This window comes from Tursiops truncatus, chromosome 16 (assembly GCF_011762595.2).
Source record: "Tursiops truncatus isolate mTurTru1 chromosome 16, mTurTru1.mat.Y, whole genome shotgun sequence".
NCBI classification, from domain to species: domain Eukaryota; kingdom Metazoa; phylum Chordata; class Mammalia; order Artiodactyla; family Delphinidae; genus Tursiops; species Tursiops truncatus.
In genome coordinates this window covers 43,718,571-43,734,888 of record NC_047049.1, presented here as the reverse complement: position 1 = coordinate 43,734,888, position 16,318 = coordinate 43,718,571, and the positions used below count along the sequence as shown (strand labels likewise).

At 36.6% G+C, this 16,318-nt stretch overlaps 1 protein-coding gene across 5 annotated transcripts in view; it reads right to left on the bottom strand.

Moving 5' to 3' along the window:
• Window positions 1–528: 528 nt before the first annotated feature.
• UBE2D1 (ubiquitin conjugating enzyme E2 D1) overlaps window positions 529–16,318 on the bottom strand; it is a 93,728-nt gene continuing 77,938 nt past the window's right edge. For 4 of the 5 annotated variants that reach the window (XM_073793333.1, XM_073793332.1, XM_073793334.1 and 1 more), the window contains 6 exons: window positions 10,443–10,506; window positions 10,318–10,349; window positions 7,940–8,017; window positions 6,778–6,883; window positions 3,299–3,392; window positions 529–2,553 (listed from right to left, as the gene is read on the bottom strand). In XM_073793333.1, the coding sequence (XP_073649434.1) occupies window positions 2,508–2,553; window positions 3,299–3,392; window positions 6,778–6,883; window positions 7,940–8,017; window positions 10,318–10,349; window positions 10,443–10,506 (420 nt within the window). In that variant the 3' untranslated portion in view covers window positions 529–2,507. The remainder of the gene's footprint in view (window positions 2,554–3,298; window positions 3,393–6,777; window positions 6,884–7,939; window positions 8,018–10,317; window positions 10,350–10,442; window positions 10,507–16,318) is intronic. The other variant, XM_019935462.3, reaches the window with a different exon arrangement.

Sequence of the window (16,318 nt, the reverse complement as noted above, 5' to 3'; positions counted from 1 at the left end):
ATCCTTTGAAATTGCTTAACTGACAAAGTAAATTTAAAATTTTCCCTAACAGAGTTCATGGAGGGGTGGGGGTATAACGTAAAGCAAAAATGAATAATTGTATATGATTTACATATGCATGTGTAAAGCTTGTTCGGAAATTAGAGATAGTTGGGGGGATGAGCGTGAGGTTACCCCTTACAGCCTGTATCATGGATTTATTGTATGTGGCAGTTACGAGTGTTCAGAATCCAAGACTTCAAGAGGTAGGATCGTAAAACTCCAAAAGACTTTCCATTTTCCTCACTCCCAGGAGGTCCTTAAATTAATGGTTGATCTGTGGAGGAAGGTCCTTGGCTTCGGATTTACAGTTAGGTAACTGATGTACCCTTTGTTAGAATTAAACAAAACAACAAACCCAAAATACTGATCTGGCTGATCATTATGCCATTGCTGAACTTCTAAGATTTTTAAATTAATTATGAGAACTTGTGCTCACTCCTCAAGAGAGTGGTTGTACAATTCAGATGTAAGCAAAGGCAAACAGAGTTAGTGTTCGGCAAGTTTCAAAACTTTAATACAGAAAAAAAAAAGACATTTCCAAAAATAAATGCCACACAAAAGTTTTTTAAAAAGTGAAAGATATTCAAGAAACAAAACCCTTTATTATCAAAATATACTAAATACTTAAATCTAATGATGTTGAGTGTTCAAATTCTGGGCCAATGTAGCTTATAATAACATAGTAGTATTCTTCATGATATGGCTGTTTCAAGACATCACTTAATATAGTTACTTTTTAAACCTATATTTTCTTAAACATCCATTACACAATTCATTTAATTATTTTACATTCATTTATAAAAACACATTTTTTAACAATGGGTTATTTTGTGCTTTATAATAATGAACCATGGTAAAATACTTAAGTGATTTACATTCTTTGCTAATGACTACACCCATCACAGATTTTTGTACACTTATACAGCTACTGAAATAATCAGAAGAGCTACAACTCTTCTTAAAAATGACACTCAAGTTTGGTAAGCATGCTAATAATTAGAGACATTTTTTTTCCAAGTTAAAACATTAGAACTTTCTAGCTTTCTTTAAAATCTGCAAAGATAACCTGCTCATTTAAATCATTTTAACTGACAATTTATAAAACAGAGGGAAAGTGTCATTTTAGAATTTTCTGTATAACTTCTACGGTAAAAAATGGATGTCCTCTTTCAAACTGTGATGGCATTAAAATTCTATTTTAGAAATTCTAGATTTTAAAATGTTAAGAAATACAACATCAGTTATATCTAGAGGGGCATTTTAATGAATTACCTAATTATTCTTCAGGTCTATAAAGACTTTTCTTCAATGTAGGTGACACTGTCTTACATTCATCTCAGTACCTTAGAAAATAATTCATTTTAGATGTGATCCAAGACAAATGCCAACATATCCTAAATTCTTTTCAATAACAAGGGACCAGTGTATATCATCCTCTAGATTGACAATTTAGTAAACAGATATCAATACAAACCTAAAGCAATAAAATTTATATAATTAATGGTGATTAGTGCCAAATACAACAGACTTCATTCTTACAATTTGGAATTAATTTCCATGCAAAATTTTATATAGAGTATTGATCCTTACTTATAAAGTAATTTTTTATCTTTTTAAGTAATCAAGACAAATAGTAGAAAAAGCATTTTATTTAAATGGAAAAAGCTACATTAAGATCTGTAAAAGGTGTCAATATAATATTGCCTATACAGAAAAAAATTCTGATGTGAATAGCAACAAATAAAAGTTACACGTCTTCCTACTTAGCAGTGCAATTAATTCACATTGTAATAAAGTTAAGTCAAGTATAACAAAATCAAAACAAGTGTTTCTCCATAATCAGTATACTGAGAATTACAGTGTAAAGATCATTTCAGGTTTAAGGAATCTGCAATCAATCTACAGAATACCCTAAGACAAGGGAGACGGACAGTTAATTCATTTCATTATCAGCTGTTGGGTTTTTTAATACTGTTCACAGGAAAAAAGTAACGAGTTGACATACATGTAAATAGAATATATTTAGTCTATACAGTAAAAAAATACAAATTATAAAGTGAGCTAACAAAGAATGAAATCTGAATACAGATTTATATAACTGACGACATCTTAGACAACACATACAGTATTTTTCATGTAAAAACATCTAGTTTCAGCAAAAAATAATTTGGTTGCTTTTCAGATGCATTGTAGATCTTGTAAGCTGAAGATGCAGATGTCCAAGTATCTTAAAAACCATAATAAATGTCTTTCTCAATGCATACAAAATGATAAACGCTCTCATCACAGTCTCAAGAATAGTTTTGGAAGTTTGTTTTGTCTTGCTTCAGAAATACATTTAAAATGGGTAAAAATCAAAGGATTTCATGGTACAATGAAACAGTAAACGGTGCTCGATTTACTGCTAATGTTGAAAAAAACCTAGATTTTACAGTACTCTGGTATATATGAAAATTTTTTTGATTTTACATTGCATATTTCTGAGTCCATTCTCTTGCGTGTCTGTTGTATCTGTAGACATACAAAAGGGATATAGTAAAAACATACAAATTAAATCTTTTAGAAGATCTATGTAAAACTGTATACCTTTTTTATGCTTAACTGCAATAATCATACATACACCAATTACTGGGTCAATGTGACTTAGGTTCATGCATAAATAAAACAGAAAACATGAGCGATTTTTTAAACTAATGGATCTCTTTACAACCTATATGAAAACATACCTAAGTTATACACAACGAAATAAAGAAATCAATTTCTAATACAAATCTGTAAATGACAACCCTGAATGGTCATTATCTGTAAAATGCAAATGAATCAATGGTGCCAGCAAGATGTAGCACCTTGAAAATTAGGTCAGTTTAGGGGTAGTTAAGGATAACTTTTCCTGGGAGAAGGTAAGGAATATGATATTCAGTAATTTCCAATTATCAACTTTTTAAATTGTAAATTTACTACTTAGAATTATAGATAGTTTGATAGTTACTATCAAAAAACATGCATACTATGTAAATGCAGAACAAGTACTATTAAATAGTAAAGGATGAAACAACAAGTGGGAAGGGATGAGTTTTTTTGTAAAAGGAGTTAATAGAATTTAAAAAGAAAGGTTTACTCCACTGGATAGATAAACAAACTTAACATAAACACAATAAGCATAACTAAATGTACTTCAATACATTGATAATACTTATGTTTTGGCAGACTACATAGAAATGCACCCAAATAGAAACTAATATAAGCAAACACTTACTTTTCTTTGTCTGATTTATAGATTTGTGCAATATCTGGTACTAAGGGGTCATCTGGATTAGGGTCACAAAGCAGAGAACATATGGACAATAAAACTAGATTTAAAAGAGAACATCATATTAAGTAATGATCTTTCTATTTTATATGAATTACACATGTGAAAATAATTTTACTGAACAGACAATAAACTTACAAAGAAAAAAACAAAATGAACACATTAAATTACATTTGAGATTAATTTTGGTTGGCAGCAAATATCTTTAATTTTTTAAATTACAAAATTACCATACAGTGTATATAATACAAAATTATTATCACTTCTGCAATTTTAAATTCTGTTTGAATTTCTATTTATTTTAAAAATGTGAACCTCCAAAGTAGCTATTAACTTTTAAACTCAAGAGTTCTCTACAAAAATATTTTTTAGGTAACACACTACCCCGGATGGTACATAGTTGGAAAAATATTAGAATAGCATCTTAACTTTAGATGTTTCTTAGAGATATTTTTTTACTTTAATAAGAAAACTGTCCACTTTTATTCTACTTTAATGCAGAAAATCTGTGTCCTAAACAGTTCAACGTAAAGCAATCAAATTACAGTTAACAGTTCAAACCGCTTTGGGAGATGAAGCTCATGCACTGTTTTACTTGGGCTTAGAGCTAAAGAAGGAATATCTGTAAGATTATTTTCAGTGAATTTTTTTTATTCCATGTACATTATTTGTGGCAAATGCATTTAAAAATAATAGGCATGGGCTTCCCTGGTGGTGCAGTGGTTGGGAGTCCGCCTGCCGATGCAGGGGACGCAGGTTTGTGCCCCGGTCCGGGAGGATCCCACATGCTGCGGAGCGGCTGGGCCCGTGAGCCATGGCCGCGGGGCCTGCGTGTCCGGAGCCTGTGCTCCGCGGCGGTAGAGGCTGCAACAGTGAGGGGCTCTCGTACCGCAAAAAAAAAAAAAAAAAAAAGGCACAGCTATCATTACATAACTTGTATATTTTTAAATATAAATGAAAATTGATAAATTATAGTAGTTGTTTCTTGCATGTTGTATCAAAATCCTAATGCAAATAGCTACACTTAAAAAAATAAACTAAGTGTCTGAAAAAGAAGGAAACAAGGACTCTGGTTCCTCATTTGTCTGCTTCCATGCCACCACTTCTGAGGGGATACATGGTATCTTTGGAACAACATTCCATCTTCACCTTCCTCTACTATGTTCCTTTATCTTTTCCTACTCTTACAAATCCAAAGGTGAATTTATAAGGAAGGCAGAGTTGATTCTTTTTTTGTTTGTTTGTTTTAAAGAAGACGTTGGGGGTCGGAGTTTATTAATTTATTTATTTATTTTTGCTGTGTTGGGTCTTCATTTCTGTGCGAGGGCTTTCTCTAGTTGTGGCAAGCGGGGGTCACTCATCATCGCGGTGCGCGGGCCTCTCACTATCGCGGCCTCTCTTGTTGCGGAGCACAGGCTCCAGACGCGCAGGCTCAGTAGTTGTGGCTCACGGGCCTAGTTGCTCCGCGGCATGTGGGATCCTCCCAGACCAGGGCTCAAACCCGTGTCCAGGCAGATTCTCAACCACTGCGCCACCAGGGAAGCCCCAGAGTTGATTTTTAATGACTTGGAAAGGAGGTGCTACGGGCTAACAAAAACTAATATTTCATTCATCTTTTTAAACTTTCATCTGCCCAATGAAATTTCAAGCCTGTATATTAAACCAACTGGGTAAGTTATCTGGGCTCACACCTCCAGAAAGTTTCCAAACTAAACTCATGATAAAAAGTGAAATAAGACATTTAAAATATTAAAAAGTGAAAAATGTACAAATAAAGAAAATATAAGCTACTTTATAAAATAGGCAAGAGGGAAGTTCCTCATCTCCCCACTCCTGCTGCCAAGAGCCCTGTGCCCTGATTTCACTATTATGCACACAAATCAAATGTTTTCAGATAAGGAAAAAGATAACAATATATAACATCCATTTGAATGCTTACTATGTGCTAGTTGCATAGTAACCATATGTGGTAATACTATTATAATCCCCATTTGACATATGAGGAAACTGAGGCTGTTTGAAATTGTTCTTAAAGGACAGTTTCTAGAAGCTAACAAAACTATTTTTTATAAAAAGCGACCAACGGCAGAAGGTAAGTATTCAACATCTGGCAGTCTGCGCTCTCTAAGTATTTAGCTGCATATGCTAAATGAATTTCATTTTGTGATCCTATTCCAGGAAACAGAATATTAATTTGAAAAACCCTATGACACAGTATCTTTCCTATATCTAGTGTGTAACAGTTATAGTATGTGAAAGATTTTTAAAAGAACACTAGAATCTACATGAACGTTTTATAGGGATATGTTAGATTAGAAAAATTGCCATTCATGAATAACTAACCGATCTGAACGGCTGTTACTTATCTAATACTTGAAATAATCATGGCTATGGACACTGCTTCCTCTAAACCTTATCAATTTTTAAAACAAGCTATATATTCAGGTAGCATTTATTTAAAAATTTTTTTTTAATGACCATGGATTCCTCCCCCAAATCCTTCAAGAGAAACAGTTTTCTTAAATTTTATAAAAAGGGAAAACTACCAAGTTGCTTCCAGGGGTAGATGGTTCTAATTCAAAACAATAACTCAGGCTCTTTTCTGTTAGAGAAACAAGACAAAATTAAGAGGCTGGCAAAGCAAATAACATTAGCTAATGAAACAAACGGCTTCAGATGCCCTATATACACATCTCATAATTTAGCAAAGAATAATGCTATGCAACTGTGAAAGTTGAGAATCTGCATGGATTATGTATCAGTCCTTACAATGATGCTACTGATTATTTGAAGTTTAGACTAACATGCTATATATACTACATTACTCTAAAGTGTGAAATATGTCTTTCATTTTTTTGGCCACACCATGCAGCTTGTGGGATCTTAGTTCCCCAACAAGGGATTGAAGCTGGGCCCTCGGCAGGGAAAGCGTGGAGTCCTAATTACTGGACTGCCAGGGAATTCCTGTCTTTCATTTTAAATCATTTACTTTATCTGCCAATCTGACATTTCCTCTGAGATGAAGTAAAGGAGATGTAAAGCTTTACTCATCATGTCAACAAATAATTCCATTTAATGAATGGGACATCTGGTTCTAAAATCTTGTTTTTATTTCTGTGTCTCTCTCTCTGTCCCTGTCTCTTTCTTTTTAAAGATAAAGCCCAAACTAAAGGGGTGAAATGTCAACAGTCTTATCCCCAAATTCCTAGTTCTAACATTTTAAATTTCTCTCATTTCATCATTTAGATCTGTCCATCAACCCCCCCCAAGCAAGAGTAATATAAAAGCTATGAAAGCAAAGCAAAAGCAAAGCAGAAGAAAACACAGTAGATTGGTTTTTTTAAACTTTGGTCCCTAAGATATTTCTGCTGTATTTTTCCTGTCTCACTGTTATCAACTGTTGTAAATCTGATAAATGAAATTACCTTTTGATACAGTCAGAGCTGGTGACCATTGTGACCTCAGGATATCAAGACAAATACTTCCATTACTGTTTATGTTTGGATGGTAAATTTTTGTTGTGAAAGCAATCTAAACATAAAACAAAACAAAACAAAACTGTGACAATCCATGAACTATGAAAGCAAACAGAACCAATTTGCTCTAGAGTAAAATGTCCTCAATTTTATGTGATCTTAGAGGAGAGATGTATTCAACACAAATTGGATGAGCATCTACTTTATGTGCACGTGGCTTTAGCTACTGATAATGTGAAAGCAAAGTCAGTTTTCTGCTCTCCCCAACCCCAAGGAATTGAGGAGTATTTTGGAAAGTGTGATAAGTAAGTCTATAATAGGTGGTATGACTGGTTGAGTAGCACCTGAGGTAATTAACCATGGCTTTCATCAACCCTCAAAGCAATCCTTTTCTTAATTTGATTATCAATTGATACCTGGATCTAGAAATAGGCTGCTGACCTTATTCCAGAGGAAAGTTGAGGGGCCCCAGCTTATTACCTGCCCTAACAAATCCACCAAGAATTCTAATCTTCCAAGAGAGTTGTTACATCGTTTCATATGTGATGTTAATTAGGTGTTTTTAAAAATCTAAAGTAAATATTTCCTCAGTGACAGAATTTGTTAATGATTTTCTCCCTCATTGACACCCCCATCATTTGTTGGCTTCCTCTTTAGATTTAAGCTAAATTTAATAAGAATGTGTTTTAATCTTTCCTCACTAAACAAAAGGGCTATGTCTTTTTACTTTTGTATTTCCCAATGCAACAGAACATGGTAGGTGCTCAATAAATGTTTGTTGAATACTTAAAAACTGAGAAAGAAGGGTCAACCTAGGAAAGATAATCCCCTGAATGGAAGAGTCTAACTCTTGACCATAAAAACTTCCCAAACTACACATACCTAATGCAGAGGGAAAGACAGGTAGGGAAGCTAATTTCTAGCCTAACAGATACTGCCTTCTGTTTACAGACATAATACAATATTTGAGTAAGAAAGCATTTTAGATTCATTGATTTTACAGAACAGTTTGAACATGCTAACCTACCCACAGTCTTTTCATGAAAATATCTCTGGATAGAGAGTAAAACCCCTGACACAGGAGTCACGTCAATCATAAAAATAAAAATACCTTTGGTGGTTTAAAAGGATAGTCTGTCGGAAAATGTACAGTGAGAAAGAAGACTCCACCTTGATATGCGCTATCAGGCTGAAATTACAAAATAATCACATCAGTGTTTTGATTACTATATTTATTATTAGTAACCCAAGATGATTCCCTCCAAATATACCAGTTTGAAAAAAATGCCATCATTTTGTCATAAGTTCAAATCATTTACCTTAAAAACAGGTTTGTCTTTGCAGGCATGAAGGAGTACTTTCCAACAATCATGCCAACATCATAGTTTAAAACAAAACAAAAAGAGGACACACACAGTGGAGTGGTGTGACTTGCCCAAACAAATCTGTTCATGAGTATAGACTGTTAAAGATCAGTAAACACACAAGACTGCTGTGAGAAAAGAATAATTTTCTGTAGCAGTAATCAGTATAAAAGAAAAGGGTTGAGGCTAGTGTTTTTCTTCTTAATTATAAAACTTAAGTTCTCATGATCCTTTAAGGGGCAAGAATAGAGATGAACTGAAAGGACCAACTTATGAAAAGAAAAGGCTAAGTGACACTGTTACATAATTTAGACCTCAAATCTTCACTTAGTAGCAGTTTACAAAACAACGTGGGAAATGCAAAAAAGCCCCAAACAAAACTAGATAAATTCAGTTTCATAGAATTATCTAATTAGGAATGAACTTTACAAGAGGAATTTAAGTTTGGCCATATCCCTTTATAGCAATTAGGAAATAGTTATAATGTTACAAGCAAGAAAAAAAAAGGATGATTAAAAAAAAGGAAAAGGGGGAAAAAGTAGCAAAAATACCTTAAATTCTATTTTAATTCATTTATATTTAATTAAAAGTATCATGTATATTAACATTTTGGTAATAACAGCAAGGCTATCATTACTTCCTCCTTAAGTTTCTACATATACATTAGAGGACTGTACCATATAATTATTCTTACTATACACATAGTTTAATTCCAGTTCATCAAGAATTATAAGGAATGTAGAAAATGTAAGTTAATTACAATCAACAGATATGGTCTTCTTAGATGTTCAAATTATATTATTGAGTGGCATATTTACATTACTACAATAAAGAGGGTATGAGTAACATAATTGTAACCATTTGCTACATGTGATTCACCTGCGAAATATTTGTGATGAGCTATAATTCAAATGGTAAGGGTAAGACTTGATATTATTTTGAAGGTTCTTGGTAAGCAATGAAAATCAAATAACTAGATTCTTATTAAAAGTTGTTAAATAAATATGTTGCACTTCACCCTTTAAAAAACTAACTTAATAAAACAATTTAGTAATTTAAGACACTTGCTCAGGACTCCTGCTCTGAAAATTCAATAACTGTTGTATTTTTTAAAAGCTAAGCATGAGGCCATATGATTAAAAACACTATGGCTGGGCTTCCCTGGTGGTGCAGTGGTTGAGACTCCACCTGCTGATGCAGGGGACACGGGTTTGTGCCCCAGTCCGGGAAGATCCCACAGGCCACGGAGCGGCTGGGCCCGTGAGCCATGGCTGCTGAGCCTGTGCGTCCGCAATGGGAGAGGCCACGACAGTGAGAGGCCCGCATACCGCAAAAAAACAAAACAAAACAAAACAAAACAAAAAACAACACTATGGCTTACTAGATAAAGATCTTTCAAGGGAGGGAGGAGAGAATGATGTTAACAGAAACATGTTACTAATGCAGTCTTTACTCAGAAAGTAGATTTGAGCTATCAGTGCCCATTCTTATGCAATCAGATTTTTGCCCACAGAAAGAAAAGTCATGGCTGCTTCTCAGGTGTAGAAGGAAATAATCTTAACAAAGGTAATAAGTATGAAGAGAAGCCAGTCATAGAATAGCAGGTAATTCTGAGTTCAGGACAATGCAACAAAAGAGGCAAATTCATGATGTGGCAACAATAGAGCCATTGCAATATTTTATCCGTTCCTCTCACACACAGGAACAGTGATGAAACTTATTGCAAATTGATACTTGTTACTTGTAGGAATTCCATTATTGGGTTAATTAGACTTATTTCTAACCTACTAAAATGTTGATGTGAGAGTAATTACACTTAGTTCGGAACAACTGACTTTCTGTGTTTAAAAAAAGATAAACACGCAGCCTGGTTGCAAATTGTGGGTGATTCATTATTATGCATAATGATCAAGGATTTGGCAAAGTGTTGTAAATGTGTTCCTAGCAAGTATTTGCCACCAGGGCTCTAGAAAATCATCATAAATCCTTTACTCACATTTTGCTTTCTGAGAGATTCAGAGTACAAGAAAGTTCAACCCTAGCCAAAAACATCTGATAAAAGGTGAAATGCCAAGAATGAAGGATGGCTGAGGGGATTAATTTCACACAAATGAATCATACTTACAGGCCCCATAATAGTTGCTTGCCAGTGGAACACTGAAACAAACAAAGGAGTTTTGGAGTCATTAACAAGTGTTCAAACCTGTATTATTAATGGTAGCAAAATCCTAGCAAGAGAGCAAAGCTTACAGTCATCTCCCACAGGTCCAGCCGAACAGTGAGCAGGTGGGTCGCGCTGTAGATCACTCAATTCCTGAAACAAAGCAAAAATACTTAAGGTTAATTCTTTTCCAGTGAAACAAGCATAATAATCCATGAAGACACAAACTACTCATTTAAAAATCATTTTAGGCAGTTCTATTCACAATATGGACACGTAAAATATATTGTCACTGATGCGTAGAAGAATATGGAATGAGGTAGTAAATTCCTTCATGAGATAGCTCCAAAACCTGAAAAAATTAAATGGATTAAAAAATTGTTTTTCAAAAAAAAAAAAAAAATTGTTTTTCTTTAGCATCTCTAAGACAAACTATTTTTGAGTATCTATTATATGCAGGGTAACTTATGTAAATGCTAGGTGTATAACATATAAAAAACAGATCCTACTTCAAACAGTTTATAATCTAATTTGGGAGAGTGAAGGCTCACAGAGAGATGGATATTTAAGGAACAACGTGAACGTTAAATGGAAAGAAAGGAGAGCAGTTGGGCCATATTTTTAAAGGCTAGCACATTGATTCATACGCTCTTTTCTGCTCTCAAGGAAGCAAAGGAAGGATCATGGAAATGGCACAGCTTTAGTTGGCCAGTCCTAGGCTGGCATTCCAATCCTACCATAACTAGCTCTATGACTTTGGGGAAATAATTTACCTTCAGTTGGGAAGGAAATGATCACCACCAACTATGAAAGGTGTAAATTCAATATAAAAGACTATATATTAGAACTGAAGAACCTAATTTAGTTATGAAGATAAGGGAATGCCTTTGAGAAAGTGACATTTCAGCTGAAATCAAAAGGATGAGTGGGAGTCAGTTTTGGGAGAAATGAGTAACGTGAGGCAGAGTGGCATAAGATGAGGATGAAAGAGTAGGCAGAGGCCAGGCAGAAAAGTGAGAACAATATACACCATATTAAGGATTGGGGGTTTTATACCAAGTGCATTGGGAGGGGTTTTAAGACGTAGCATAATCTGATTTAAAAGATGGCTCTGACTGGTGTATGTATTGAATGGATCAAAGATGGGAAAGAGGAGAAGCTACCAGATCAGTTATTACAGGCTATAACAGGGGCTTGGACTGGAGAAGCAGCAGATAAAAAAGAGGATGGATCTGGGATATTGTGAAAGGCCTACTTATCACAGGATTGACGATGAATTACATGTACAGAGGAAGGAAAAAGGTCACGAATATATATGTTGAAGACTAGCAGCAGCTAATATTTACTCGATGTTTTACCATCTTAATAATCCTGAGAGGTAGGTATTATTATGCTTCCCATTTTACAAATGAAGAATAAAGGTGACATGCTTCACTGTGTACTCACAGAACTAGTATAGGGTGGAACTGGTATTCAAACCCTGGCAGTGGGACTTCTAGCTTTTTAGTTTCTACAGGTGTAGATACCATTTACTGAGATGTGGGAATATACTAGAAGACATGTTGAGTTGGAAAGTAGATACACTGAATCTGTGGTCCTTGTGAAATCAAAGGAAAATTTATTCAACATACAGGGCTAGAGCTTAAAAGAGGATTAGAACAGAAATCAGAAAAATCACTGCATATACCTGTTATTTAAAAACTATGGGACTGATGTAAACATTTTCATGGGAACACATGTAAACAAATACTGCACTCATCAAATCTAAGATGCCATTAATGGTAAATCACATCCTTATTTTACGTACCAATAATTAAGGATAAACACTGTCAATTAATTTTAAGACACCAACAATTATAAGACGCGTCCAGATTTTAGAAATGTTAAAATGAAAAAGATGTACACCTTAGAATCACTGCAATCAGTTCAGTGTCCTAATAGAGACAAACAAGGAGTAGGGAAAGGCTTTCCTAAGAAAGTGATATATGAGCTAAGTAACCGAGCCAAGTGCAAACTCAAGTCTCCTTCCAAGTCTTCTGGTCTTTTCCAGTATACCTCAGTACTTTCATTTTTGTTTTTGTTGATTTTTCCCCACAGTTCTTGCTGTCCTTCTCTTCCTGACAAGAATTAACTAAACAGAGTTAGCAGCTTCTTTGGTCCTGGTATAGTTAAACAATAAAGAGGAAGATTTCAGTGACAGTGATTAAAAAGCAGGGCTTTGGGGCTTCCCTGGTGGCACAGTGGTTGAGAGTCCGCCTGCCGATGCAAGGGACACGGGTTCGTGCCCCGGTCCGGGAAGATCCCACATGCCGCGGAGCGGCTGGGCCCGTGAGCCATGGCCGCTGAGCCTGCGCATCTGGAGCCTGTGCTCCGCAACGGGAGAGGCCACAACAGTGAGAGGCCCGCATACCGCAAAAAACAAACAAACAAACAAAAAAAGCAAGGCTTTGAAGCTCAAGTCCAGGTGCCATCACTCATCTGCCTCATGATCTTGGGCAAAACTCTTTTTTTCCTCCTCTATAAGCCTTAGTTTTCTTTAATGCAAAGTGATATTACGACTTGCATCCACAGTTTCTATGACAAACAAGTAAAATGATATATATGAAGCATACAGCAGTCTCTGGCACATAGTAGGCATTCAAATAAATTGTGAAGTTAATACAGGATTCATAACAACTATCCAATTCTCTAGTAGCTGAATACAATTACTGAACCAGTTTAAATGACTGGGGGAAGAGCAGTTCCCAAGCCATAGCCCCATTTTATTTATTTATCTATTTATTTATTTATTTATTTCCTCACCAGGTGGCTTGTGGGTCTTAGTGCCCCCACCAAAGATCGAACCTGGGTCCCCTGCAGTGGAAGCACAGAGTCCTAACCACTGGACCACCACGGAATTCCCCATAGCCCCATTTTAGAATAACTGTGCTTTACTTAACTGTTTTCTAATTCGGTCTTTTAGGAGATTGCTTTTGAAAAGATTCATCATGTTGAGTTTTCCAAACATTAGTGTAAATGGGTAAATTGAACTTCTTGGCCCTTATTTTTATTTTTTTAAGAGATAATTTTCTCAAATTTTTATTTATTTATTTTGGCTGTGCTGGGTCTTCGTTGTGGCATATGGGCTTTTCTAGTTGTGGCGTGTGGACTTCTCTAGTTGCAGCATGCAGGCTTAGTTGTGGTATGTGGGATCTTAGTTCCCCGACCAGGAATCGAACCCGGGTCCCCTGAATTGGGAGCACGGAGTCTTAACCACTGGACTACCAGGGAAGTCCCTCTTGGCCCTTACTTTAACTAGAAAACTAGTTAATAAGAAAATGATAATCTCCTATGAAACAGAAACAGAATCACGGACATAGAGAACAGATTGGTGGTTGCCAAGGGGGAGGGAGTTGGGGGAGGGGTGGAGTGAGAGGTTGGGGTTAGCAGATGCAAGCATTTAAAAAAAAAATTTAATTAATTAATTAATTTATTTTTGGCTGCATTGGGTCTTCGTTGCTGTGCGCAGGCTTTCTTTAGTTGCAGAGAGCGGGGGCTACTCTTCATTGCGGTGCACGGGCTTCTCATTGCAGTGGCTTCTCTTGTTGTGGAGCATGGGCTCTAGGCGCACAGGCTTCAGTAGTTGTAGCGTGCGGGCTCAGTAGCTGTGGTTCGTGGGCTCTAGAGCGCAGGCTCCGTAGTTGTGGCGCACGGGCTTAGTTGCTCCGCGGCACGTGGGATCTTCCCGGACCAGGGCTCGAACCCATGTCCCCTGCATTGGCAGGTGGATTCTTAACCACTGCACCACCAGGGAAGCCCCAGGTGTAAGCTTTTATATATAGAATGGATAAACAACAAGGTCCTACTGTATAGCACAGAGAACTATATTCAGGATCCTATGATAAACCATAATGGAAAAGAATATATAAGAATGTGTGTGTAGGGACTTCCCTGGTGGCACAGTGGTTGGGAATCCGCCTGCCAGTGCAGGGGACATGGGTTCAATCCCTTGTTGGGAGGATCCCACATGCCACGGAGCAACTAAGCCCGTGAACCACAACTACTGAGCCTGCGCTCTGGAGCCCATGAGCTCCAACTACTGAGCCCACGTGTTGCAGCTACTGAAGCCCACGCGCCTAGAGCCTGTGCTCCACAACAGGAGAGGCCACCGCAGTGAGAAGCCCACGCACAGCAACGAAGAGTAGCCCCCACTTGCCACAACAACGAAGAGTAGCCCCCACTCGCCACAACAGCAATGAAGACCCAACACAGCCATAAATAAATTAAAAAAAATAATGTGTGTATATATATCTATATATACATATATATATGTATAACTGAATCACTTTGTTGTATAGCAGTAATTAACACAACATTGTAAATCAACTACACTTCAATTAAATATAATTTAAGAAAAAGAAAATAATCTCTAATTGTGGTTAAAAAACTGTAATGATTTGCATGTATATATTTTACAGAGTAATGTATATGCGAGTAAATCATACATAAATACATACAAATTTATTTTGTTTACTAATAAAAAAACCCCAAACCATGTTTTACATGGAATAGCCCTGAATTGTGTTCAAATTTCAAATGTCAGACTGTTCTTTCAAATCCCTTCAAAATAGGATAGAAAAATATTCACTATCATGTTCTTATATTTCTGTGCCCTGATTTTACCTCTTGATAGAAGTTAGACCTAAGGATGAGAAAGATAAAATCTAACAACTGAACTGCAAAGGCCAGGTTCTTTTAAAAAAATTAATTAATTAATTTTATTATTATTATTTTTTTGGCTGCGTGTGTCTTAGCTTTGGTATGCAGGATCTTTGTTACGGTATGCGAGATCTTTCATTGTGGCACGCGGGGCTTCTCTCTAGTTTTCACGTGTGGGTTTTCTCTCTCCAGTTGTGGTGCGTGGGCTCCAGATCATGTGGGCTCTGTAGTTTTGTGGCACACAGGCTCTCAAGTTGAAGCACACGGGCTCAGTAGTTGTGGCGCATGGGCTTAGTTGCCCCGCGGCATGTGGGATCTTAGTTCCCCGACCAGGGATCGAACTCATGTTCCCTGCATTGGAAGGGGGATTCCTTTTTTTTTTTTAATTAATTAATTTTTAAACATTTTTTAATTTTTTGCTGTACTGGGTCTTCGTTGCTGCTCAAGGGCTTTCTCTAGTTGCAGCAAGCGGGGGCTACTCTTTGTTGCAGTGCACAGACTTCTCATTGTCGTGGCTTCTCTGGTTGCAGAGCACGGGCTCTAGAGCGGGGGCTTCAGTAGTTGTGGCACGCGGGCTCAGTAGTTGTGGCTCGCGGGCTCTAGAGCGCAGGCTCAGTAGTTGTGGCGCACAGGCTTAGTTGCTCCGTGGCATGCGGGATCTTCCTGGACCAGGGCTCGAACCCATGTCCCCTGTATCGGCAGGTGAATTCTTAACCACTGTGCCACCAAGGAAGCCCGGAAGGTGGATTCTTTACCACTGGACCACCAGGGAAGTCCCAAGGCCAGGTTCTTTTTTTTTTTTCTGAGGATTACAGTTGCCTTTACTTTGTCATTTATCACTTTCAATACTTTATTACTTGTTTCAGAGTGAACATACATTATATATTATACATTATACATATACATCATAATCAGAATTCAAAAGCTTTGTTTTAATTTTTAAAAGGAAGGCAGGTGGGTAGAAAAAGTGAAGAGCTGGGAGCACAGAGCTGGACGTGCTAGGCTCCGTGTCTGGGCCCTGGGCAGTGAACTCACACAGCCTTTCTCCTTTTCTCAGGACCATGTTCTCTGTGAAGCCAAGGTCAGGTTCTTAAGTTGTCTATTTAAAGCTCACTTATAGGAAAGAGGCAGCTGATGGTACATCAAACATTCTTAATAGTCACATCAATCATTAAATTACTACTAATACTGACACAAGTGCTTTGGTGAGGAAACTTACGCATCCTAGACTTTTTTAGGAGGGTCTAAATTTCTAATGTTATTTTTA